A 26602-nucleotide genomic window follows, 5' to 3' on the forward strand; every position below is an offset into this window, starting at 1 on the left:
GAAGAACTCTTTTAATATGCTACCTATAAATGTGAGTAGTAAACATTTAAATAAAACCCCACCTTGTAATAAATTAATAAGCAGCAGATATGGTATCTTGCCTTTAGCTTCTAAAATATTTGTCTACATGCTGTAAATTGAAGTAGATTTTTATTAGTTACCTGGAGTAATGGTGGGCAGCTGCAGTGTATGTTTGCTGTGTGAGCAGGGATGCCAAATGAGCGAGTGAGCCATAGGAGGCTTGGTGTTACCAGCACTGGCCCTTAGCTGGAAGGGCCATACCTCCCTCCTCTGCAAGACTGTTGCTATGTACACCAGGACCACCTGGTGTTTCATCTCCTAAATCTCCAGCTTTCTGCTGTACATTTTGATTTCTACTTCCTCAGTCTTCCCCACGCTGGTCTGTCGCAGCCTGAAGAGCAGGTCCTGCGCAGGCTCATGCAGACCACGTGCCCTTTGCCCGGATGGGCAGTAGCAGCTCTGCAGCTGAGCAGATCTGCTGACTCTCAACTCTTATCCAGCAGTTACAACAGATCAGTCCTGGGCAGCAGAGAAAACAGCACTGTTTTCTGTCTCAGATTCCTCTGAGGCACTAGAGACAAATTTCTTCCTCTTATGAAGGTATGTTCAGCCTTAGTCTGTATGTAAGGGATCACTGTCTGGCTGGTTTCCAGGCAGAGCAGCTGATCTTATGGTGGCTTTGCCTGTTGCCTTTGCAATGATTGTGCAGGCACAGAATGGTCTATGGAGATGTAGCAATCTTTTTTTTTTTCAGGTTGGCATTTTCTCCTCTGTGTGTCAAACATAGTAAATTTAAGCACACCTCATCTCCCTGTGAAATTAAATCCATTTGACCCAAAATGTGTGTGGTTTTGGGGGGGGGCTGTTTAAAATCAAGTAGGCTGGTATTGATTAAACAAGCACAGAGATCATGGATGTCAGTAAAGGGGGAAGCAGGTTCTGCTGTTGTACTGTGTTTCTCATTGTGGTTTATTTTGTCTCTTCAAGAGCCATTTGCCTTTTGTAGCATAGAATAGCACCTTGGAGCTGTTGGGAGAAGCAGCAGTGACATTAGTGTTGTGACTTCTTTGGCTGCTGTTCTCCCTGTGATGGGTGGGCTGGGCTGGTGTAGACAAGAAACCAGTGATTCAGCTGATAAAGTTCCCCTGAAACTTTTCAGTAATGAGATTCTTGGTTAGGAGAAGACCGCAGTACGATGCAGCTATTGCTTCCTTTGGGAGTAAGTCCTTTAGGAACCAATCTTTCTGTCTCAAAAATTCAGTAATCCCGAGTGTACAGAGAAGTGCAGAGCATTTTTGTCGCTATAAATGAATTTTTAAAATCCAGATGTATTTTTGTAATGCTTAGCTTACTTTCTCAAAGACTCTTCCAACTTTTGGAAAGCACATATCCGAAGTGTTACAACCTCACAAACAGCACAAAGAAGCCTCACCGCTGGCAGACTTCACATTTCCACCCATATCAGTTAGTCAGTGCTGCAGCTTGTCCTATCTTCTGAAACTCATGAGACTGAGTTTGAGCTGTTTAAGTCCAGACAGCTAAACAAATCTAGAAAAGTGGAATATCAAGCACAATATTTTGTAAAAAATGAAGTGAAAATTATTGATTTTAGCTTCCCTGTGCTTTAAGTGTCATGGCATTGGTTAACGCTGAAGGCAATATTGTTCTGGCTGTCATTCCACTTGCTTTTCTAATTGTGTTTTCCTGCTGCCTCTACAGATTATTAGGAAATCATAAATTATTCTCCTAATAATTCTCCTAATGGCGATTATTTTCTTTTTCATTTTGTTGCACATTTTCTCTAGCAATCATCAAGCCTTTTGAAGGTAGATGTATTTGTTAGTATGGAGTGAACAAATGGAAGAACAAAAGAGATTGCCTGTGGATCTCAAAACAGTGCATTAGTCACAGTTACAACAAAACCCTGGATGCCCGCAATTTTTGCACAGCTTTGTGTAGGAAGAGTTCCTTGCTTATTGCAGCATTGTTGAATGTCAGCATCTTCTCTCAGCAGTTCTTAATTCCTGAAATGATTACAGTGACATCTTGTTTTTATTGGGAAATCCATGTTTAATTCTCAGAGATTTCCTTATCTCATCTGTATAAGGGGCAACGTGAGTGTTCATTTTATACCTTCTGTACTGACTATATGTCTGCTGCTGTAGCTTGTTTCCTGCCTGCCTGCATCTCTGTGTGCTGCCATCAGATCTGCCATTGACTTTGAAGACAGTAGGAGCTAGCCATTGGTTCTACTAGGAGGGAATGTTTTCAACATATCTGTGTGCTGTGGTTTGACCCAGCTAGTGGCTGCGAATACCACACAGCCACTTGCTCACCCTCCCCTATTCCAGGGATGGGGGAGAGAATTAAAGGGGTAAAGGGAAAAGAAACTCATGGGTTGAGATAAGAACAATTTAATAACTAAACTACAACAAAACCAATACTAATAATGATAACAGTTATATGTACGAATATACAAATGAGTGATACACAGTGCAGCTGCTCACCACCCAAGGACCGGGACTCAGCTTGTTCCTGGCTAATGATCTCAGAGCAAGGAAGAGTCCCAAAACCCCAATCCCGGTAAAGAGACAAGAGGCTGAGCATCCGAGAGCTGACTGAGGGAGTAAGAAGACCCCAAGAGAGGGGAGACCCAGAGAAAGCAAGAGAGAACTTCTGGACAGAGCTCCATCTACATACTGGGCATGACATACATGATACCGCTGGCTGACTTGCGTCTCAATCCTAAACCTGGGGTCGAACCCTAGGCTAGCAACTGGGGCTGTGCTCCCTCCCAGCTTCTCCTGCACCTGCAGACACTGGCACAGCAGGGTGGCTGAAAAGTCCTTGGCTGTCCTTGGCAGCAACTCTAAACATTGGCATGTTATCAGCCTTTTTCTCAGCACAAATCCAAAACACAGCTTCACACTAGCTACTGTAAAGGAGTTAATTCTTTCCCAGCTGAAACCAGGACACCATGCTTTTCTTTTTCCAGATGGTGTCTGCAACTGGGTAGAGACACTTAAAAGTTTCTGAAGGAGTCCAGTTCCGTAATATTCCCCTTCCTTGTTAGGTTGAGAGTGACTTTATTTTTATCCTTGAAGCTTGATTTATGAAGGAGGTTATTAAGTTAACTGATGTCCTCCCACTGTTGCCCAATTTTTTTCTAGCCAAGCCTTCAATTAGTTTACACTTCTTGCCATTGCAAAAATTATTTTTGGGCCATGAGGAGGTAAATTATCTCAGATTATAAAATGTATTGCTGACTCTAGATAACTGCTTTGTTAATACTGGGGAGGAAGAAGAAATACCTGTTTGCCAGTTATGCAAAAGGATAGTTGTTTTGTGCTGTTGCTAGTTATGTTCCACTGTGAAATGCCCTGAAGAAAGGAGAGATGTGCAGTGAGCCCAACCTCCTCCTGGGGATAATGGTTGTAGGAGACGTTTTTGATTTGGTCTCATCTTCACTCTTGAAAACTGCAATCATTGTCTTGTCTGTTCTTTAATATAGATAGGCCATTGAAGTAAACAACATCACCCTAAAACACGTGTGCGCTCAGATTACAAACCACTGTCATGCCTGATTGCAGACACAGCAGCAAAAATAGACAAAAATGAATTGTCCATTCTCCTAGTTGTTGTGCATCTCACTGCATACTATGTTATTTTCCTTGCTCTTTAGCTGTAGGTTGCATAGGATTATTAGAGAATCTCTCTTTCTGTTTTTCTTTCCTGTTTTAAAAGCATTTTGGGGATGGACTTTAAAATGAGAAACAGAAGACAAATGGTTTGTCAAGGTTGTTCCCAGAAGAGGTCTGATATGCAAGAAACAGGCCTGACTAAGTACCAAGTTTGGTTCTGGGGTGCTTTTTAAATTGATCTGCTGGAATTTCACCAGCAAAACTTGTTTGTGATCTGCAAATCTGGTGTATGTTGCACTTACCTTGGTACAGCTGCAGTGCTGTTTTATCATGTATATGCATGTATGTACATACATTTACATACATACACACCCCTCAAATACACATACTTATTTAACAAGGCAAACGTACATATATAGAAATTGTTCTGAAGAGTTAGTACTTCTTAATTTTATATTTCATTTGAGAAATTTCATTACAAAAATGAAAGGATATGTTAACAGTACATCCAAAAGCAAAAAAGCAGTGTTCAGTCTCAGTTCTTGCTTAGTTCCCTGGTTGGTAATGGCTAATAGTGTCCTTATTGCAAAACTTGGTGTTGTCTTTTGTACATTCACGCCTTCAGAGTATCCTTACTGTTCTTTCAGGATATGAGGCAGTTATTCATGATAGGGTAATTATATTTCCAATCAGATAATGTTATGGAGAATAGTGTTGATAGAGGAAAAAAGATTTGGCCTGGGATCTTGTGTACTTACATTAAATTTGGAAACTGCTATTATGTGTCTTTGAGAAGAAGGATGCAGTGCCAATCTGAATAGTGTCTACTTTCATCTTTGTATCTCCTTGCTTGTCTTTCCTCCTCTTTTTAAACAGTTCTTGCATGATAATGAAAAGTTGTGTTATGTAAAATGTTGCTGTGCTGATAAGAATGGTTCATGACATGATGATGCATTTATGGTACAGGTACCTGGAGCTGGAAAGCAGCGGTCATCGAAATGAAATCAGGTTGCATTATCGTTCAGGCAGTCATCGCTCCCACACAGAAGTATTCCCATACATTTTGGCAGATGATAAATGGCACAGACTTTCCTTAGCAATCAGTGCCTCTCACTTGATTTTACATGTGGACTGCAATAAGTAAGTAAAGAGTGTTGTTTTGTAGGAAGTTGTCACCTTTGGAACATTCCAGCTCTGAGTAAATGAAATTATAACAATTTGGGACTATATTTTTCCCTTCCTTTTCAGAATTTATGAAAGAGTTGTGGAGAAGCCCTTCATGGACTTACCTTTGGGTACAACCTTTTGGCTGGGACAGAGAAATAATGCACATGGTTATTTTAAGGTATGCATTCCCTGAAAGGAAAAGAGAGCATTTTTCATATGAGGAGAGGCTGAGAGAGCTGTGATTTTTCAGCCTAGAGAAGAGAAGACTTAGGGGGGATCTCATCAACATGTATAAATGCCTGGATGTGTGGGGGGAATGAAGATGAAGGATCCAGAGTCTTCTCAGTAGTGCCCACTGACAGACCAAGAAGCAATGAGCAAGAACTGAAACACCTGAAAGTCCATGCAACCGTAAGAAAACAGTTCTACTGTGAGGCTGATCAGAGTAAGACCATTATGGAGATATTCAAAAGCCGTTTGGACACAGTCATAGAATCATAGAATCATAGAATGGTTTGGGTTGGAAAGGACCTTAAAGATCATTGAGTTCCAACCCCGCTGCCATGGCAGGGACACCTTCCACTACATCAGGTTGCTCAAAGCCTCATCCAGCCTGGCCTTGAACACCTCCAGGGATGGGGCATCCACAGCTTCCCTGGGCAACCTGCTCCAGTGTCTCACCACCCTCACAGTAAAAAATTTCTTACTAATGTCTAGTCTAAATCTACCCTCTTTCAGCTTAAAACCGTTACCCCTTGTCCTCTCACTACACTCCCTGATAAAGAGTGCCTCCCCATCTCTCCTGTAGGCCCCCTTCAGTCCTGGGCAACCTGCTGTGGCTGATCCTGCTTGAGCAGGGGAGTTGGAGTAGATGATCTCAGGAGGTGCCTCACAACCAGTCTGTGCTTCTGTAATAATAACACAGTTCTTAGGGCCGTGATATGTTGTGTATCGACATTTCTGATGTAGTGAGCTCTGTTTCCATTAAACTGGACTTCACTAAATAATGTTGCAGAGCTAGATGCATAGGGCTCAGTGTCACCAAATGACACAGCCAACAGCAGCCTAAGACAAGGAAAGGTAAATGGCTGAGTGCAAGAGAATTCCAGGAAATAAATGGTCAGATTATTGTCTGTTGCATAGCTAGATGCATTTTTTTGTGTGTGTCTGAGAACACTACAGTCTAGGGAACTCCAATTTCGTTGCCTCTGTAGGATTTAGATTTTATCACAGTATCTTCTCTGCTCAGAAATGAATGACTAGCATCAATGGAGAGAATGCTTTTTCACCCAGAGGAAGAATATTTGTACATGCTTTTTTGCTTACTGCTTCTGATTTAACATGTATATATAGCAAACACCTGGCGAACAGCAAGATGGAAGAAGAGAATGCTATGTTGAACCGGAGTGTAAATTTTGGATTCTTCTGAGTCCATTACGTAGCACTCATTGGTCACAGTGGCTGTCTGTGGTTTGACCTCAGTCTTCTCTGGAGCTGCATTAACAAATGATGGCATCCCTGTGGATGCCTTCCACACTGTAGTCCCATTTTCCTCCCAGTAGGCATCTTTTTGCTTGAGCTGCAAAATAGAATTGATGATGTTGATCACAGACCCAATCACTTTTTAAAATGCGGCCTGCTAAATCTTATTTTTCAGCATAAAGTACTTTGACTGGTTTTCACAGCAAGTTCTGTGCTTTTGTGCTAAAATCAGTTTTTGGGTGTTGAAATAGTGTTTGCTATACTTAAATGCTAATTTATATCCTTGTTGTGTGTGAAGTACAGAGGTCCAGTGGGGCACTTGGATTTGAAAACTGAAGCATGACTTTGTTGTTATTTTTCAGTTCAATATGTTTCCTTTTCATCTGAAAGACTAAGAGGATGTCTGCTAAACAGGCTAAAAAATTTTTTTTCTGGCTTAAATAAACAGTTGACTCGAAGAATAAAATCGGAAAACATTAATGCATTGCTTAAACTGATCTCAGATACACTTCATTTATTCTACATGCTTATAATTAATACTTTTTAAATGTTCCTTTCATTTTTTTGTGCTATCTCAGTTTTTGACTTGATTGTATTCTTCTTTCAACAAATCATAGTCACTGTGAAGAAGCTCATTAGGCGTAGAAAAATAAATATTCCAGTACTAGACTATATTTTTTTGCTTCTTTCTTTCTTGTAAAAAAAGATAAAATTAAACAAAATATATGGAGAATTTTGCCTCAGTTACAAATATAAACCAGCTTAACAGAGATACAGAAATGGATAGCTGTGCATAGACATGATACATTGACAATAGTCAAAATAGACTGTGCAAAGTGGTTTCTCCAGTATAACCTAGTACCAATGGTCAAACCGTGTGTGAAAATGTGACACTGTTGTACAGAGGATTTATCGGTTTAGAAGATGAGGATTTTGAACACTTAGTGTTCTGGAGAGGCTATATTTTTAGGCACTCACTGTGGGACAACTACAGATCTGATTTTGAGAGGTCCGAGTGTTTAGCTATTGCCAAAAATCAGGCTGCTTTGCGTGGATTAAATGGATTGTCCAGAGGGGTCAAGGTACTAAAGAACATTAATCACTCTGAAAAAGATTTTATTTGGCTGTATTTGATTTTGAACCTAATATTGCTGCAGTAAACCAGTGTGCCAGTAGGCATATTCACAGTGGGACATAATTGTACCTGTTTCATATTAAGGTCTGAGAGAGCAATTCTGCTATCTGATTTCTGGTACCGTGTAACATCTCTTGGTAGCTAGGATCCAGCAGTGTGTTACTTTGAACCACTGGGTTCTTTAGGAGCCTGTGCAAAGCCTCTCATGTATTGTCAGAAGGTCCTGATTAGGGAGCCCAGATGGGCTAGATGTCAAAGCTCCGTGTTGCTGCTTTGGGAGAATGAGAAGGAACCTGAATTAATGGCAAGTGGCAGAGTCAGCTCATATCACAGCTGATGTATGATGAATAAAGCTCCTCAAAGAGCTGGAGGAGCTTTACTGTTAGTTAATAGCTAAATGATTTGAATACTTGCCAGTGTGTTAAGTGAAGAGTGTTTTAAACTTGAATGGGTTGGACTCTGCTGTTCCTTCTTTTCGTGAAAATGCCATAACTCGAGTTGACGTGAGTTTGAAGCTGATGACGCCAAGGAAGGAAGAAAGGAGAAATTAATACAGTGAGCTTTTTGGTGTGCTCTTCAAAGAGGCCTGTGCTGCTGACTTCCAGAACACGTGCTGTGGGAGGTCCTGATGGAAAGCACACCTATTTTTTTTTTCTATTAGCTAATCACTGCATCTCCTTGTGCAGAGTGGGGGAGCATCCAGCTGCGCTAGATTGTAGCTCTGTTGTTAAGGGAGAAGGGTAGGTGTGGTACTTAAGTACATTCTTAGTTGCCCTCCAGTGACACTTGCTCTCTTCTGCAGGCCACTTAGGTTGGTAAGTCACCATGAGTCATTCGCTTGAAGTCAAAATTATGGTTCTTTGTCTTTGCAACATCTGTATTGAATGCCTTGTGTATGTGGATGAATTGTGGACTTTTGCATTTGGTTTGCGTTGTGTTCTTAGTGTCGTGAAATGTTCTCTTCATAAGCATACTGAAGCATGTTGTAATTATTTTGCTTTTCCTCCTAACAAGGAGCTTTGGAGATGCAGGAAGGGAGTCATGGATGAAAGGGACATCTGGAGAGAATGTGATAGGATGGCTCACTTTGAAATTGCTATTTGACCTTTGCTTTTGGAGAGCAGGGAAGTGGCTAATAATTATATCTCAATGACTAAGGATGCATGTAAATTCTGTCTGCAAGCATGGCATCTTTTCTTCTGGGTGAAACTGACCCTTTCCAGATGGCATGGTTGAATTTCATGCTAAACTTTCCCTAAGTTCTTGACAACATGTGACTCTGCAGCTGTGTAACAGTTGTGTAATTTCTTGGCATTCTGCGTGCTTTATGGAAAGATCCCCATCGAAATCATAAAGGGTTTGCATGAATGTGTTTTTCCTGACTCCCGTTTCTTTAATCTTCACTTCTATTTGACAGTTATAGCTTAGTGAAAAATTTGCATTTTATTTAAAAGAGCGTTTCAAAGTAACTGAAGCTGCAACTGTTTTTCAAATTACTTGTAAAGGTCATTTTCAAGCTTTTCTGCAATGGCTAACTAAAAATGACAATGAATTCAAAACAACCAAATTTTTGCCACATAATTACATCTTAACATTTAATCTTATGTCTTTAAAAATGATTTGGTTCTTATATCTTTAAAAATGATTCAGCAGGTCTGTATTTGTACATCTATCTATTTTACTTTCCCTTTATTCTTCTCTCACTGCATTGGGTCCAGGCAAGAAGCTGTGTTTTCATAAGCATTGTTTGTATCAGGCAGTTTTTCTGTGTGGGCTTTAATGTTTTACATGGTGAATGGAAAACATAATCTTGACAGGGAAAAATAATGTATTCTTTTTTTTTTTCTCTTCATTTACACGTAGGGCATAATGCAAGATGTGCAGTTACTTGTCATGCCTCAAGGATTTATTTCTCAGTGCCCAGATCTTAATCGCAGTAAGTCTATTAATTCTTATACCATAAAATGAAAGGTGTGCTTTGTACCTACTTTCTGTCCTACAAGCTTTCTTAAAACCTTGAGTTTCAGTGTATTGGTTGTCAACTTTGACATGATTGAACCTATTGTGAATACATTTTTTTATTAATATACGTATTTTGTTATTTTAGCGTGCCCAACTTGTAATGACTTCCATGGACTTGTGCAGAAAATTATGGAACTGCAAGACATTTTAGCCAAAACATCAGCTAAGGTAACGTTTACTAGGAGGCATGGCATGGGAGAAGCGAGGACTCGAAGGCTTTAATTGATGTCGGTTTAGATTATTTGTGCATAAATAGGGATGTGCATGTGGGTGTGTGCAGAGCATCCCTGTATGTTGTGTTTATATGTTTGTATTTACATATCTGTGCCTGGTGTCTATACATAAAAATTCCCAGTTCAGTGAGCTTTTTTGTGTTTTAATATTTTTATAGAATCATATCTTATAATAGTAAAGAGAATCCAAATCCCCAAGCAAGGAAATTCAAGACATTCAAGGTCTGTCTATCAGGCTAACAAGTCAATGAGCCTGGAATGAAGTAGGTTACTGTGCTTATTGCAGTGGGATTTATTGGTCCGAGACTTTTCTAGACCTGAGTTGCCAAAGGAGTGTTCAGACATGTGAGATAAGGAATCAAGAATCTTAAGCGGCATTTTTTTCCCCACTCCGCCCACCGTGGAATATCACACCAAAAGCATTCATGTCTGCTGATGAACATAGACTAGTCTTCTGATTTTAGTTGTTAGTTATTTAGATGTCTGCAGGAAAACCTGGCTAATTTGATACACAAATTATAAAAATGCCTTGATTGAAGTGGAGGAACAACTGCTAACATGTTGGCTTTGAGCTTTACCTCCAGTTTTGCCTCTCTACTCAGATTCAGGTCTTTTGCCCATAACCCGATATCTGCAAGCAGTTGATGTAGAGCAGGAGTTTTGGCCAGTTCCCACATACAGAGATGAGAAACCAGGGGCCATACGCATTTTGATCTACTCACTTTGTTTCATGATGTCCCTGATGTTATTAGTGAAAGATGAAGTGCATTGTCTTGCTCCTTAATTTCCATCTCTGAGTGATGGACCGATGGTTTAATCATATTGTATTTGACAATAGTTGTTTTATTATCTTTGCATTTTCCTACAAGTATTCTGTCATCTGCATGCTTGATGATAAGGGGGGACAGTTTCAATCATGTTTATACTAACGTGGAAACCACTTACAAATTCAAAACTTTTCTGTGAACTATAAATACAGTTATCCCAAGCTGAGCAGAGGATGAACAAGTTGGATCAGTGCTACTGTGAAAGGACCTGCACAATGAAAGGCACGACTTACAGAGAGTTCGAATCCTGGACAGATGGCTGTAAGAACTGCACTTGCATGGTATGGCTACAGTTTGAGTAGAGACTCAGGAACTCAAATGCTTCCTCTGACTAGTTTTACTGAGACAACTAATGAGAACTTCCAGGTGTATGCTAGATAGTAACAACAAAGTTCTAGAAAACCTGTTCTAAATCTAAGGAATAGTATTAATAAATACATTTTCCTATTGTTTCAGCAGTGCCTGCATGTGTAGCTCTCCTGTATTTCATGTCACCAAAGGCAGATGCTGTGCGATATACTTAGGTGTCATGGTATTCCCATGCACTGAGTTGCAAATACTTTCTCTGGATAATTCCCCGCTTTTTATCACTATAAACACAGCCTTTTTCTTAGCAAATGATTTAATAGATCCCTTGTGCATGATTCCCTTTAGTTGCCTTTGGATACGTCTCAGTAAGTAATAAAGAGTAAAATGTCAGGGTCATATGCCTGCTCTATTATATCACAAATGAAAATTATTTATTGGGTAGATGGAAGCTTCCCAAACGTATCACAACTCCAGAAGCAATTGCAAGTATCCTTTCAGGTACGAAACCATAGCATCTTTGTTATTGTCCGTTCATTTAAAACTTATTAATTCAATTTGAACTCATTAAATGCCTAATCCAAAGGACATTGGAATTTGGTGAAAAGGCTGTTGTGGTCTGTACTGCACCTTAGTTCGATTTGCTGCTATGTGTAATTTGCTAAATGGTTCTCCTTAAGCTTAGTATCACTTTGATCTTTATTTTTCTGGAGGTATGTTAGTTTTGCTGCTAGAGTTTGTAGTTGTCTGGAAGACGACTTTGTCCATGGTATCAAATCTGCTGCTAGCTATTTAAAAATGCTTTGAATTTAGTGTTAAATGCATCACATATTTTTGTCTCAGGTTTTTCTTGCAGCTATGATATTATTACCTTTTAGAAATGTATTGTCTCATGTAAAAGTCAGAAGATAGAGTATTGTTCTGTGAGGCTGTTATTTCACACTAATCTGTCAGTTTGCTGCTGATTGGCAGAATGTTTTACCTCCAAATAGATTTGCCTCTAAAAAAATCGTAGATCATTATAATCTCAAAGAACACATCATACATGTCTAAAATATTGCATGGATGATATTCTAAAGGTATAGCTTCTATTCTTGTAGTTATTAAAAGAACCATCTTGAAATGTCTTTCTGGGTATTGTTAGAGAGTTTGTTGCATTTAAAAATAGATTTTAAGTTCCTGTGTTTGAGAACATCTCTGTTCTTGCTAAATATAGCTACCAATTTAGCATGTTTTGTTCTTCTAGAATGGTACTGTGCAGTGCGAGGCTTTAATTTGCCCCCTCTCTGGCTGCCCGCTTAACTCTGCCCTGGCGTACGTGGATGGCAAGTGCTGCAAAGAATGTCAATGTAAGTTCTATTGTGGTACTTCCTTCTAATGAATATTTTGAAATCTGTGAAGAAAAAAAACCTTTCTGCAAACATCTTAGTGAAAGAACTGGTTGGGGAATGAAATATTTGGGTTAAGGAATGAGTGAATTTAGATTTCCCTGAAATATTTTGGGAAATCGATAACCAGAACATTTTCACTTTTTAGTTGCAGGCATTGTTTTTATTTTAGTTGTGTTTTTCTTTAAGCATAGATAGTTCTTATCAATGTTTAAAAATAAAAAGTTTTAAAAAAACTTTCTCCAGACTTCCATAGTCTATCTTTTAAACAAAACTTCTTGAAATTCAAGAGCAACTACCTTGTATTTGTTTTGATCATTGTTTCTAACACCTCTTTCTCAAGAAGAATGTACTTTCAACCATATGTTGTAGTGCTAGAAATGGAGGTTCAGATTTATGTTTTTTCTTCTGCAATTAAGGGAAGAGAAATCTCTTAGTAGACCCAAGAGACCAGCAAAAACCAGACACGTAGAAATGTTCTTTCACAAAAGGTCAGACAGAATTATACCAGAAACTGGATAGAGGTAATTTAATATTGTCAGTTAAGACAGGTGCTTACTTCTAGTTTTATAGAATTTTGGTTTTGGTGCAAATAGGGCCAGAGAAGGGGAATTTTAGGTTAGTAACTATCTTAGATGGACTATATATAGTACTTCAGGTTCATTGTAGGCATGTATTGTGTATGCAATTGTTATTTATTTTAGGCTACAGAGGAATCCATTCTTGAAATTGAGCAGGAGATGCACACACTTCTTTATTCTATAAATGTTGTGACTTTTCTGCATGATTTTATTGCTCTTCTGCTGTATAAAACTTCTTACAGACTATAGAGAAATATGTAACTGGTTAAAATGACATGTTGCAAGATAAAATTCAGGAAGACATTTTGTACTCCATTGATCTTGCTCCCACAGAAGTTTATTAATATTTAATTGTGTTAGAAGTTACACAGAACATCCCATTTTATGAAGCCTTATTAACTTACTCAAGTAGATTAATTCTAATTGAGAGGAAATGAGAATTCAAATTTTTTTTTTTTTTTAAACCAGCTACACAGGATTTCCATGCATATTAGAAGTTTCAGGGAACTGGTAATTCAGGCATGTGAGATGTGTAGAGTTCAAGCCCCTATGTGAATCTTTGACCATGATGTCAGAATCTGACAGCCTGTTCTTCTGATGTCTCTTTTTGTAATGTACTGCCTGGAATTCTCCATGCAGATGCTCATGGGGAAGCGCTCACATCATAAGGGTTCTTACAAAGTTGTTTTTATTGGGAGTCTTGACAAAGGTCAAGAAATATGAATGAGCATATGAACACTGACCTTGTCATACAGCATTACTACTTCTTCCAACTAAGATACAGTTCTGGTACAACACACTGTGGAGTGCCTTTTTTAATATTCTTGATGTTACCAAAGCCTTTTAGCTTCCAATGTTGTTAATTTGATGCTAGTACATAATTCAGTTTGTAACTAACATGCAGGCATATAGCTCTTTTGATGAAGTACCAGAAAAATGATCAGACCAAAAAATAAAAATAAAAAAATATTCTGAAAAATTATTCCTAATTTCATCTAGGTTATTCTAAATGCCATTTATTAAAAAAAAAATAATCAAATAACTTAAGTGACCAACTCCCTGGAGCCATAGGAGTGTAAATTGGATTCCAATAGTTAAATTCTGGTGAATGGAAGTTAGAGGCAATGGAGACTGCAGGACCCTCACTTTTTCTCCAGGTCACTTTGGTGAAAATGCTGAGTTGTCACTGAGTTCGTATATATGCCATCTGTATCCTGTCATCTTGGTGTCTTGAGCTCAAGGTGTGAGCTGACTGCAGTCAGTGTGCTCAGTGACCCCAGTTCTTTCTTGAGGGGTCAAAGCTGAGTTTCACCATTTGGATAGTTTCTGAAAATAATTTTTTTTTTCTCAATTCTTAGAACAATATCAGAGAATGTAGCATCTGCCTAGATTATGTTGAGCAAACACAGATGGCTTATAATTGGGAAAGCAGCTAGTTAGGGTGAGTTGCTCAAGGAGCCACTATCCTTACTACTGGACAATCAATCATAAATGCTGAGGCAAAAGTGATGCCTAATACGCTGTTCTTTAGCTGAGTTTAGTATTTGTTTCAAGACAGAACATGTATAGGTATCTGTTTCCTTGCTGTTATTTGTAGTACCTTGTACCAGATGCTGGGCTGTTCCTGCCAAACCGTTGTGTGAGTAGAAGTGCCCAGGCAGTGGTAGCACAGCTTGTTGCTGTGTCTCACCCAGGGTGGAATGCTTCCCTCTATGCTTCTTCCTTTCTTCTTCTGCTGGTGTGCAAACAAAGCCACCAAAAATGAAAAGAGTGGGGTCTGATTTAGTAACAGCTGACATAGAAGAGTAAAAGTGTACAGCAGCACTTAAGGCTTTTACAGTGACCAGCAAGCAGGCTTCACAGGTTTTTTTGGAGGTGGGGTTTTGTTTTTGTGTGGTTGAGAATAGATTCATTTCACATGGCTTTAGACAGATAGAATTTGAGAATGCAATCTGAAGTGTCTTCACTTATACTAGTAAATAAAGTAGGGCAGGCACAGTCCTGTGGCACTTGTGGCTCACATCTACATGGCTAAGCTCTCTTCCCCTTCCCCCCCCAGCAGAGTGTCTGCATCCAGATGGCTGACTGGGAATGGCCTTGGATTAGTGCTGTCCCCCCAACCATGCCTGGCATTGCTTCAGAGCATGTTGGCTGGAACAGGCCAAAATGGTGCCATGAAGTGGGCTAATACTCAAACAGTGTGGAGGATTAAGGTCCTTTTCAACCCGGGCCATTCCATGATTCTATGATTCTATGATTACAGACTGTAATCATGCCTTTTCAAGCATGTTTTTCATTTACTATTTAATTTACCTGTCCCGTTCATTTACTAGTTATGGACATCACCGGTTTGGTTCTCTTGGTAGGCAGTGGAAGAGACTGTCACCTCGAGGGCACTTGATGCTGAGGGTGGGCTGGAAGGGATGGGATGGGCCTGTGGATTTGACATCTTTTTTTAGACTGTATAGGGAGCCCAGGCGATTAGACAGCTAAAGTTGCGAGGTTAATCTTTCCATCAGTTACTGTTATGAATATCAGGTGTGTCAGATAGGAATGGAAAGCACTGGACTTTTAAGACCGGCTCTGACGTTAAGCAGTTACACTAAGAGATTAATGGGAGCCTACCACACTGACAAACCCTAGGAAATTAATTTCAGCCCAGCATTTAAATATTGGATTTTGCAGCTTTGTTGTATCTTGTTTGATGACATTTTTAACACTTGAGGAATTTCAGCACAATTAACTCTTCATATTTTTCTTAAATATTTAGTTCAAGGAAGAACACTTAGCAAGGAATGCTGTGGTTTGTGGTTTTTATATTTTTTTTTTTACCAATGTTGCTTTGACTTTGGTTCTTCTTGTGAGCCAAAATAAAACAATAACAAACTCTTACCTTCTCCCCAAACTCAATAGCTTTGTTAGAGGACATTCAGATAGCTTGTTCTGTTTTGTCTTGTGTGAAGGTCAGTGCTGGTAGCATAAGGAATGGCAATGCATGCAAATTGTCATTGTGTTTTCTGTTAGCTGTAACGGGCTAAAAGAAGCAATGATCTTCCAAGGTACGTAAACTGGCCAATGCTTTGGATATATGTTTCAGCTGCAGACAAGCTATTAAACACAGAATTCAGCTCACCTAGCAGAGCATACATCTTAGATCAATGGGAGCTTCCTGTGGAGAATTATTTGGAGCTGGAAACCAGAGACCGCTTTCTTTTCTATTCCTAATGCAATTTTAAACCTATCTGAGAAGTTATGTGCAAGGTATCATTCAACTCCTTTCTTCTCTGCAGAAACAAATGCATTGTGTGGTGATAGGCACTGGTACAAAATGGGGAGAGATTAAGCTTCTCTACCGACCCTGTAAAGTATTGCTTTAGACCATGGACTTGGCTTAAGAAATACAAGGACATGTTCATTTATTTTAAGTGAATTGTGGAAGGACTGCCAATGTCTTAGCAGCTGAGACAATTGCTCCTTGGTCAGCAAATCTTTTTATGGTAACTTTTTTATTAGTTGGTTTATTAACTTTAAGGCATCACTTCCAATAGCTACGTGATAGATGTACTTTTTTAAATGGAGCCAGTGTATTTTTAACAAACCAGCTGATTTACCTTTTTTTTTAGGCCCAGAAGTGATATTTGTACTAGTATCTGGCACAGTAATAATTCCCATCATCAAATACTGATCTCCAAGAAGAAAATGCTCTCTTGTCAGTGTTCTCCTCCCAGTGACATTGCAGATACTTATAGACCTAATCCCAAACTATTTAAATCTATCTCAACAGATTTCGGTGGATGTTAAAGTCTGAGCCATTATGTTCAAATCTGCAGGCTGTGATTTTTTTTCCATGAACTTCTTGTTTTCTGAAAGAGGACATTTGATAGTTTTCTGGTGCATTGTAGCCAGCTCTGCACTCTAACACAAGTATTTTAAGCAAGTGTGAGAAGCACAGGGCTGTATTGGATCAGCTCACGCTTCTGTTGCCAGCAGGTGTGGAGAGTGCGTGTGTAAAGGATTTAGATGACTCAGAAAGGATTTTTGAACAAAATAATGAAAACACAAATGTGGATGTGGTAGCTCTTATAACATGCATGGGTTTCTGATGCAGTGATCTGCCTTGCTAGTTTACAGAAACTTTTAATTTTATAATTACAATTAAGGGGATTTTCTCTTTTGCTCTTCACAATGCATTGATTTTTTTCTCAAAGCTACAGACTCTCCTGCAAACTCCAGCACTTGCAGCCTGCTGACGCAGAGAGAAGGAGCTGCGAAAGCCCATCTGCTTCTCACTTGCATGACAGCTGACTGTCAGCAAGAGTGGACACTTTTTATCTAGAACCATAAGGAATATTGAGTAAGCTTCCTCTGAAGTTCATAATTTGTCCAAGTGGATTGAAGCATTATGGACTTAAGCCTCTGCTGCTCACTAAGTTTCATCTTTTCGCAAAATTGCCACCTTTCTTCTGGGCTGAAGGAGTGGCACTGTCTTGCCTTAGGTGACACACATAGGTGGCAGCATGGCATGCCAGCTGCCTCCTCATTTGCCCAAGTGCCAGAGGAGCTTCTGCATTCAGTGTGGCGCAGAGAAGAGGCTGCTGCTCAGGGAAATTATTTAGTTAGCATGCCCTGACAAACAGCCCATCTTATCCTTGCAGAAAATCAGAGGAAGGGGCAGCTCTGACAGGTTGGCTGGGATATGGCACAGGTCTGAGGGCTGTGGGGCAGCCAGCAGGCTCAGGGTGACAGAGTGAGCATAAATTGTGTTACTTTGAGATTTTTTTTAACATGAAAAAATTAGATAAATTAGCCTAGTTCAGAATAGTACTTAAAATATCTGGAATATAGCTATCACTGTATTAATTTCCTAGAGCCATGTTATTTATTATAACCTCTTCAAGTCAGCATACAGAACTCCTGAATTTTATTTAGCAGTTATCAGCATAGTGTATGTTCAGCCTCTGCTTTCTGGATGCTCTATGCTGAAATGATTCACATCAACCTTATTTCTCAGGCTTTTGAATCACGTACAGTGATAGTATCACATTATGATGGATAAAAAGTGATATGTAGACATCTGTACTGCAGAGATGGATTACACTGTACTTTACTGCCTGTTTACACCATTTTATTACTTCTGCAACTCTGTGTCTTCAAAACAAAAGCAGTATTTATGTTCATTTAGAAATAGGACACAATTTTTCTACAGAGATATTTTTGAAGGTAAAAAAAACGTATCCTTGAACTCATGTGGGACAATAAAATCAGTGGAGCTATTTGAGGTTTACAAAGCTATAGTCGAAAGGCATAATTGATGCATATATCATTTGTGAATCGAGCATATCTCCTACAATCTCAGGGTCTCACAGAGTGGTTGATGTTGGAAGGGACCTCTGGAGTTCATCTGGTCCAACCTCCCTACTCAAGATGGGCCACCTAGAGCCACTTGCCCAGCACCATGTCCAGATGGCTTTTGAATATCTCCGAAGATGGAGACTCTATAGCCTCTCAGGGCAACCTGTGCCATTGCTCAGTCACCCTCACAGTAAAAAAAGTGTTTTATTATGTTCAAATGGAATTTCATGTGTTTTAATCTGTGCCTATTGCCTCTTGTCCTGTCAGTGGGTACCACTGAGAAGAGTCTGGGTCCTCTCCTTCATTCCCTGACATCATATGTTTTCACATTCTGGGAAGATCTTCCCAGAGCCTTCTATTCTCCAGGAAGCATAACATCTCAGGAAGCTGAGCACTGAGATACTGTAGAAATGTTTTGGGTGCCTTTCATGGGCTGAACTCAAAGCCAGCACAAGACAGTGGAAAGACTCCCCTTAGCTTTGGTAGGCAGGGCCAATCTCACCCTTGAACCTAGCTGCTCACTCTCTGCTATATTTTTCATGGTAAAGCTATAGAAATTTACAAACTACTCTTATACCATAGAAATACGTTTGGTTTATATCTGTTATCTACGCAAAGGCAGAATTGTCAGGGGCTTTTCGATGCAGAGCTTGTAGTCTCCAATGACCTTTGTTCTTTGTAAGCTGGGCAGCATACCTCCATCAGAAGGGAAATGCTGAGCCTTTTCACTCGCGCTTAACTTCTGAGCAGGAAACTCAGCCCTTATATATCTATTGTTCTGTGTAAATTAAAATACAGCTTACAGTAATTGGACTTCTCAGCGTATTTTGTTCCTACGCTTCCTTTCCTCTTTCCCCATGTCCTTCGAATTTCATTGTTCCGCATTAGCAGAGGAGGATTGGGAGAGTCAGTGCACTGTGCCTCAGTCAGACTTTTCATGCATCAAAGTGTGGCTCCCTCCTAGGTGAGTGGCTTTTAGCTATTCTGGACCCTGTGCATTATGGAACTCCACTGGAAGACTCCAGAGCTGGAGGCAATGTATCAGTATATGAGGAGAATTCAAGTTAATGGTAAAGTCTCACTGTGTGCCTGAGGAATGAACTGTAAAATAAAGTATGCTTAAGAAAGTCCTTATTCATTAAATTCATTACACTGTGTGTGTAGCAGTCTACACTTAAGAAGAAATTTGAAACACAGTAATGGCAATTTTATTGATAGAGAATTAAAAATATTTTTTACATGTGAAATTTTGCCGTAGGCCATGTTCTGCTCTCCCTTGCTCTTCCTATAATGTACTTTGTTGAGACTGTCTGGGAAAGGAACCTATTTTCCATTTCTTTTTCATTATGTTCTTCCCAGGGAGTTCGCAAAATAGAAAATACCTGCAACATACTGGTATTTTATTTTATTTCCAGTACAAATAAAACATTAACATATGTTAAATATGAATATTTTGGCTCTCATACAGCTGGAAACAGACAGATTGGCAGTGTTGCAATCTCTACTGAGTTACTACCCTGGCTTTAGTAATGCTGATTTCACCAGAATTCACTTAAGTCAGATGGTAATGAAATATTACTAACAAAAAACCCCTGTTCTATTTATAATTACAAAAATCACCTGGGACATGTGAGTGTTCACGTGGTTATGTGTTGATTTCAATATGTTTGTTCTCACCACTAATTGCTAGTGTCATTCTGCACCTGCATCGCTGGATTGTGGGTTTTTGGTTTGGTGGTGTTTGTTTGTTTGGTTTTTTTTTTGAGGGGGGGGGGGTGTGGTAGTGGTGGTAGTGGTGTTTTTTTTGGTCCCATATCCAGGAGAACATTGCCAAATCATCAGCTTGTAGCTGATGTTCTAGATTCTGCCTGGAGCTTTTCCTCTGTAGATTTTGCAAATTTCTATAGTACCTGTAACAATGATCGTTAATGGGCATGTGCTCTGAAAAGAGCAGAATTTGGCTTTAGCTAAAACCATGAAAACTGCAGGTTTTGGACAAGGTCATAGAAAAGTAACAAGTTGGAGGCAGAGAGCACTTCATGGAGCTGGATAGTGCAAAATAGCAAAACTGAAACAAACAACCAAGATTCATAACTTGTTGAGACCTGTGGTGTTTTGCAAAGACCAGTTTGCACCAAACATACTCTTATTCATTACAGGATTGCCACATTGACAAGGGTCATCTGGGTGGAAAGTTGGCCAAGGGGAAACATTGTGAGGAGTGTAAAAGAAGGTACACTTACAGTTCTCTGACAGTGCTTATGTCATGTGAAATGAAAAAATGTGAAGGTTGTGAAGGCTGAAACTCAATAAACTACTGAAAAAACCCCACCACAAAACCATCAATAATGTGATCTTATTTCCCTCACAGTCTAAGGAAGGGATGGTAAAATATGAGTGAAGTTGATTCAGCAAGATTAATATAAAATTATGTATACTGGTATCCTTTATTTGTCTTTTTTGTAAAGACAATGATTTAAACTAGTGTCTTTCAGTCTTTTAGGCTGCAGAAGTTTGAATTTTTTTTCAGTGGAAACGTTTAGTGAATGAAACCTTCTCTTGCTTGGTTTACTTCTCTTAGCCATCACTTGCAGCTATCTGAAGTGTAATGTATAGACCTCCAGGCTGTTATTGATCACTGTTTCTACATCTGGCAGCTCATAAAATATATTTGGCTTCAAATAATGGCCACTTTGTCCCATGTGAGACACAACTTTAAAATTGAAATCTCAGCAGATATGGTGTTACAGTGTTTTCTTACTTTCATCTGATCCTTTCAAAATAATCATTGGAGTCGTCTTTATTTGAAGAGTTTCTGCTGTTTGCTTTCTTCACTGTACCAGGCGCAAGACTGTATCTACAGTGATTCTCATGTTTTTGTATCACTGTTCTTTGCTAATGTAGAGTGTTGTTACTAATTTTTGCCTTTTTTGAGGGGTTTTATTTGGTACCAGTTTAAACTAAGAAGAAAGCTTTGCCCATTGGTTTGGGAGAGACGTTTACCATCCTGAGGCTTTGTGTATGGAGTAGCTGACTAGTATTTTTTTCCTGCTACTTGTTAAATGATTTCTGTAACTTTCTGCTTGGAAATGAAAATTCTGATACTCCCCTCATTGGTCTTGGAAAAAGTTTATGTAAACTTTTTTCAAGTAAAATTTTGACTGGTTTCCCATATTTCATTTTATTTATAATTGATGACCATTGGTTAAAATCCCTTAAAATTATTTAACATCTAGATTTTTTTCTCTAACAGATGAATAAAATTTGAAGATATTATTAGGTTTGATTTTTTACATTGTCATAAACTATTATGGTGAAAAAGAGCTTTTTTTCTCTTGCTTGTTTCTGATGATCAGTATACACTTATATATAGTAGTATTAGAATGATATTTCAGCGGCATCGTTGTTTGATGTCATAAATTGGGGCAGAAAATGCCTTGTTTCAATTACCAGATTTTTTTTTTTCCTCATCCTGAAGGCAAAGCAAGAAAATAGTCTTAACTCATCTGGAAAATAGGCACATCGCTGTTACTTATAGTGAGGGAGTGCTTCAAATACTTTGAAGATGAACTGGTGTGATTCTCTCTATATCATTATTACTTTGTCAAAGATGTAAATCCAGGTATTGTTTCCTTTAGAGGTTTCTTTAGGTTATATTCATATTCGCCAAAGTGCAGCATCCTCTCTAGGCCCATTTTACAGGCTTGTGAAGAGGGAGGTTTTTAACAGATGTTTCGATCATGCCATATCCAGAAGTTTTGTTAGATCCTCAGGGTACCTAAATGAGAAATCAAATCTGAGTATAGCATTGAAGAGATAACAATCTTGCATGTGGTTGTTGTGAAGTTCTCAGACAGGCTTCTTAATAGTAGTAGAAGATGACTTCAAAATGCTTAAATCTCATTCATGGTCTTCTATGGCTCTGTATGTATAGAGTTGGTAGTATGGTGTAAGCACCTAACCACAAATTTTTCATTCTACTAATTTTTAATTATTTTTTATTATTTCTTTTAGTATGTATTCATTTCACTATTTTTTTATTGCAGAGTTGCTATGAAGAAATGTGTGAGTAAATGAATACATTTTAAAAACCAGAAAATAAAACATAAATAAATAATTGCATCCTCATGTTCATGTATCACTTCAACCATTTTGGTTCACACATTTGCACCTTTGCTGCCATTTCCAGTGTGAAAACTCAATGGAGATAACAGGTTCATTCCTACAGTGTGAGCAAACAGATTAAAAATCCTCACCTTGGCTTCTGCTGTACTCTGAAAACTGGTCTGTGTGTATCTTGCAACAGTCCATCATCTGGGAAGCTGTTTACTAGTACTGTTTAAAGTAAGTCCTTTACAATAAAATTTCACATTTTGAAGTCCAACCTCATCTAAACATATAGGGACAGATAGAAAAGTCAGTTAAATAAAATCCAAGGTGGTTGCTGAAATAAAATGTTGTGTGGAACAGAAGAAACTGTCACTTGGAGGATGACCGCTCTTTGCATTCCCCCCACCCCCTGCCCACCAAAGCCTGAAGGTCATACTGCAAAACAAACCTGATGCTGCCTTTTAGAGTGCAGTTCTTAGCAGACCACGGTTGACTTGGAAGTAGGCAGATGCAGTGAGCAAATTTATTTAAGTAGCTGTACTTGTTATCGCTATTAATTGTCTTAAGAGAGCTTTAAAACCCTGTTGTTATGAGGGGCCATCAGTCTGATTACTGTACACACAAAGGACAGTCCCCTGTTCTGCAGGATTTGACAATTTAGAGTGTAAGAGAGGAGATAAGACACTGAATATAGAGACAAAGATGTCGGGAGAGTAAGGGAAAACTAAAATAAATGAGTTGTCCTGTCAAGCTTCTTTCTCAGGTGCACCTCTGCACTTCTGGCTAGACATTTATGAGCTGTAGACTGGAGCTGCTAGCACTGTGGGCTATGCCTGGTTTTCATTGTGTCCTGCGGGAAATGCACATACTGTGTAACTGATATATATTCAAGAGCTGAGGGAAATTTTTTTCTTTTTTCTTTTTCTCAAGATATTTATTCCTATTGTTTTATCTCTTAGAACAGCAGAATTTAGAGGGAGGGAGGAGGAGAGACTAATTTGAATTTTCAATATAATTCAGTATGGTAATAAAGTTAACTTATGTCTTCAAAGCACATTTCTGGAATTATGTGTTTTTGCTCCTCACATTTCTTGTGGAAATACTGATGTATTCCCCATGTATTGAGGTGATGTGATCACAGGCAATGTGGTCACAAGTGGATTCATTTTCTCAGTCCCGATAAATTTCCCTCTATCAAAACCAGATTATTCCACCGGAAAAATAGTACTTGTTCTTCCAAGGGCAACACCCCAAATTTCTTATCTGTCAAGCTTGATCATCATAGGTCCACTGTCCCTATATAATTCTACTAAATATCCATACTAGATCTCTGTAGCTAATGAAAGCAAGGTCTTTGCTAATAATATATTGAAAACAAATTCAAGAATTGTTGATGCATACTAGTATTTTTCTTTCAGGTTTTCAAGAGCTTGAAAAAAAAAGAAAAACACTGAGGATGAGTTTCATAAAATTCATTAAGCATTTTCTCTTAATGCTATTTAATCCATTCCAGTCATTTCTGAGATTCTTTGGAATGAAATTAATTACATTTAAGGTTCTATTTATTTCTTTTCTGGGCCATTGAAATGGCAAAATTGTACTTTGCCTTACACAGGTTTGATGCTAATAGGTGATAATTAAAAATTAAATCTTTTTTTTAACTGTACTTTCTGAGACTTGTTTTCCACATAAAGGTAGTGGTAGACAAAGGAAAAAGAAAAATAAGTGAGTTGTCTGACATATCAGTAAGATGAAAGTATTGCAACTTTCCTAGAGGCTGGCATACACTACAGCACCATATAGACAAACACTCCTGCTTGCATAAGCACACAAAATCTGACTCTAATGTCTGTAAGAGTCCCCCTGAAGACAACAGGGATCTCAACATAGATAAAATATATACTTTTTTTTTTTTTTTGTATTATCAGTGACTTTAAGGCTTTCATTCCTTGATGTAGTTTCCAAACAAAAAAGAAATAGTCCCATTAACAGGTGCTATGAACTCCAGCTCACTGTTCTTGTGTGGCTGGTTTGGAGCATCAACAGATGCACACAAGAAATTGGCTATGACAAAGCAGAATCTGTGAACATCTGCTCCAGTTACTTTTGCATTTTTCATTATTTCAAATCCTGATTTGACTTTAAACATGAAGTACTGTATTGTTTGGGAATGCACAATGGATAACAGTAACTTCTGTCAGCCTTGAGAAACAGGGGCATGATGTTATGTATACATAGGTTTCTATTTAAAATTGTCTTTTGAAAATTTACAACTCTTTTGGTAGCACCTGATTTTTTTTTTAGATTAGTTTTTGATTAAATGCTATTTGATAATGAATTTTGAGAGTGAGCATATAACAAATTTGTAAAGCTGATTTGCATAAATGACTTTAATCAAGATTTCAGAAACTTTGTTTACCTTTCTGTCTCTGTTACAAACCTTTTGCTGAACTAATGCTAAGGACTTCTTAGCTTAAGAATGTTAAGTAGAGTTCTCTGGAGTGTTTGTGATTATGCCAACTAATCCTGTCATTCTGGCTGAAGTGAGATGATGGGTCTCAGAAGAAGGATGGGAGAATGGGCAGATTCCTTATGCAGGGAATGAAAATGGATGGAGGAAGAGGTGCGAGTGTGAATCCCTGTTCAGTTCCTGTACGGATATAGATGCAGGTGCTTTGAGAGAACTGAGATTTAACAACAGCTATAGATGTGGTGCTCCATCTGTGCACTAATCCAGGTCTGGGAACATCTAAACACATTAGACTGGTGTGTGCCATTATACAAATAAAGCATACGTGATTATTACTGTAATATCCAAGTTAACAAGGGGCTGCCATTTGTAGGGGACGTGAAAGTACTTGGAACTGGGAGGAAGGCAAATACAGTGAAATGGAGCTACATGTTGCCAGGTCACAAGAAGTCGTGCCTTTGCCAGGGAGGCATGTGCAACAAAGTCATGGTGCAGAATTTCTAGCTAAAGTGTCTGTGGAAATTGGTCTGGGCCAAGGAGAGTCTGGTTGAGAATGGGAGCGTTGTCCAGGTCCCTGATAATTACTCAGATATGAGTGTTTGTGGGTGCTTAAATAATGTGACAAATTTTTGAAGCAGAACCTGTTTGGAACCTCTGTGGCTTGGGAACATGGAAATGTCGCTTCCAAGTTACTTTCACACAAATAAGTGCTAGATTTACTATTTTGGGGTGTACTGAGTAGTTTTGCTGTTTGCATAGGATGTTTTTTAATGCTGTCAAATGAAACTGTTAAAATCTCTGAAGGTGCTGCCATTCAGAGATACGTGCCTCTTACTGGATATGCTCACATGATCTGTGTCCACAAGGCTGCAGAAAGGATCCATCTCACTAGTCATGTGCAAAAAACGTCTTTGAAAGTCATGCATAATTGGTGCACGCTATTTTTCCATAGTAAACCTGGGCAAAAATGTGCGTAGTATCCTAAAATGCTTTATTTCTTTCCCCCACCCTATTTGAAGTCCCTGTGGAGCAGAGTAACTATTACCCTGCTTAAGGGCTGTTGCAGGAGTCGGTGGTATCCTCCCTTGTCATGTCTGTGGGTGGTCTTTACTTACGACATGGCAATGGAGAATGCAGCCTGCTTTTTGTATAGTAAAGTAATGCTCATGAGTGATAACTGTTTACCTCTCACAGATTTAAAATAGTGACTCTAAACTGTGCAGTTCTTTAGCAGTTCTTCATTATTTTCAGAAATTTCCAGCATTCAGTCCTAATCAATTAATTGGATTTTAATCTGGCATATGGATCCCTGTGACTTGAGGCTTTCTGATGGGTGTATGTGCAAGTTTAAGCATGCCATGAAGTATAGGGTGTTTTAGGGAGGTGTCTGTTTATTTTTCTGCACTGCACCATTTTTCTCTTAACAAAGTTTTCACTTAGCCCAGCAGTCCAGCTAATAGAAGGTGGAACTGAAGCAGAAATTTCCTTGTCATTAGTAGCTGTCAGCATTTGATAAAATATCTATTTGCACCTTGACTAAGATACAACTGTGTCACTACTATTGCAAATAGCTTACATAGAGAGTCAATCAGATAAAGTTTAATCCCACTTTTATGAGGATTAAGTGGGCATGTAATGTTTGCATTGGAGTTCTTTTGGTCTTGTAGGTTGTTGTGCTATTTATAAACCTTTAATTGTAATACAGTGGTCATATAATTGATGTTAACCTTAAATGTTTTTATTCTCTTGATACCCTCTAAGGCTTTTGTCTTGGCTTCGATTTTGTTATTTCACATTTTCCTGAGAAAGTTGTTTGAGTATCGGGTGACCAACACAATTAATTCAGCATAAAATGGATAGGCATTTT

At 38.7% G+C, this 26602-nt stretch overlaps 1 protein-coding gene across 1 annotated transcript in view; it reads left to right on the forward strand.

The window, feature by feature from the left end:
• The window catches only part of LOC104466235 (protein NEL-like), a gene marked incomplete at both ends in the record, with an annotated part of 49211 nt that overhangs the window by 10573 nt on the left and 12036 nt on the right, over window positions 1-26602 (forward strand). The window contains 6 exons of the mRNA XM_010079590.1: window positions 4629-4802; window positions 4911-5007; window positions 9310-9382; window positions 9554-9636; window positions 10681-10809; window positions 12081-12183. Of these exons, the coding sequence (XP_010077892.1) occupies window positions 4629-4802; window positions 4911-5007; window positions 9310-9382; window positions 9554-9636; window positions 10681-10809; window positions 12081-12183 (659 nt within the window). The remainder of the gene's footprint in view (window positions 1-4628; window positions 4803-4910; window positions 5008-9309; window positions 9383-9553; window positions 9637-10680; window positions 10810-12080; window positions 12184-26602) is intronic.

This window comes from Pterocles gutturalis, unplaced genomic scaffold, assembly GCF_000699245.1.
Source record: "Pterocles gutturalis isolate BGI_N339 unplaced genomic scaffold, ASM69924v1 scaffold12434, whole genome shotgun sequence".
NCBI classification, from domain to species: Eukaryota; Metazoa; Chordata; class Aves; order Pterocliformes; family Pteroclidae; genus Pterocles; species Pterocles gutturalis.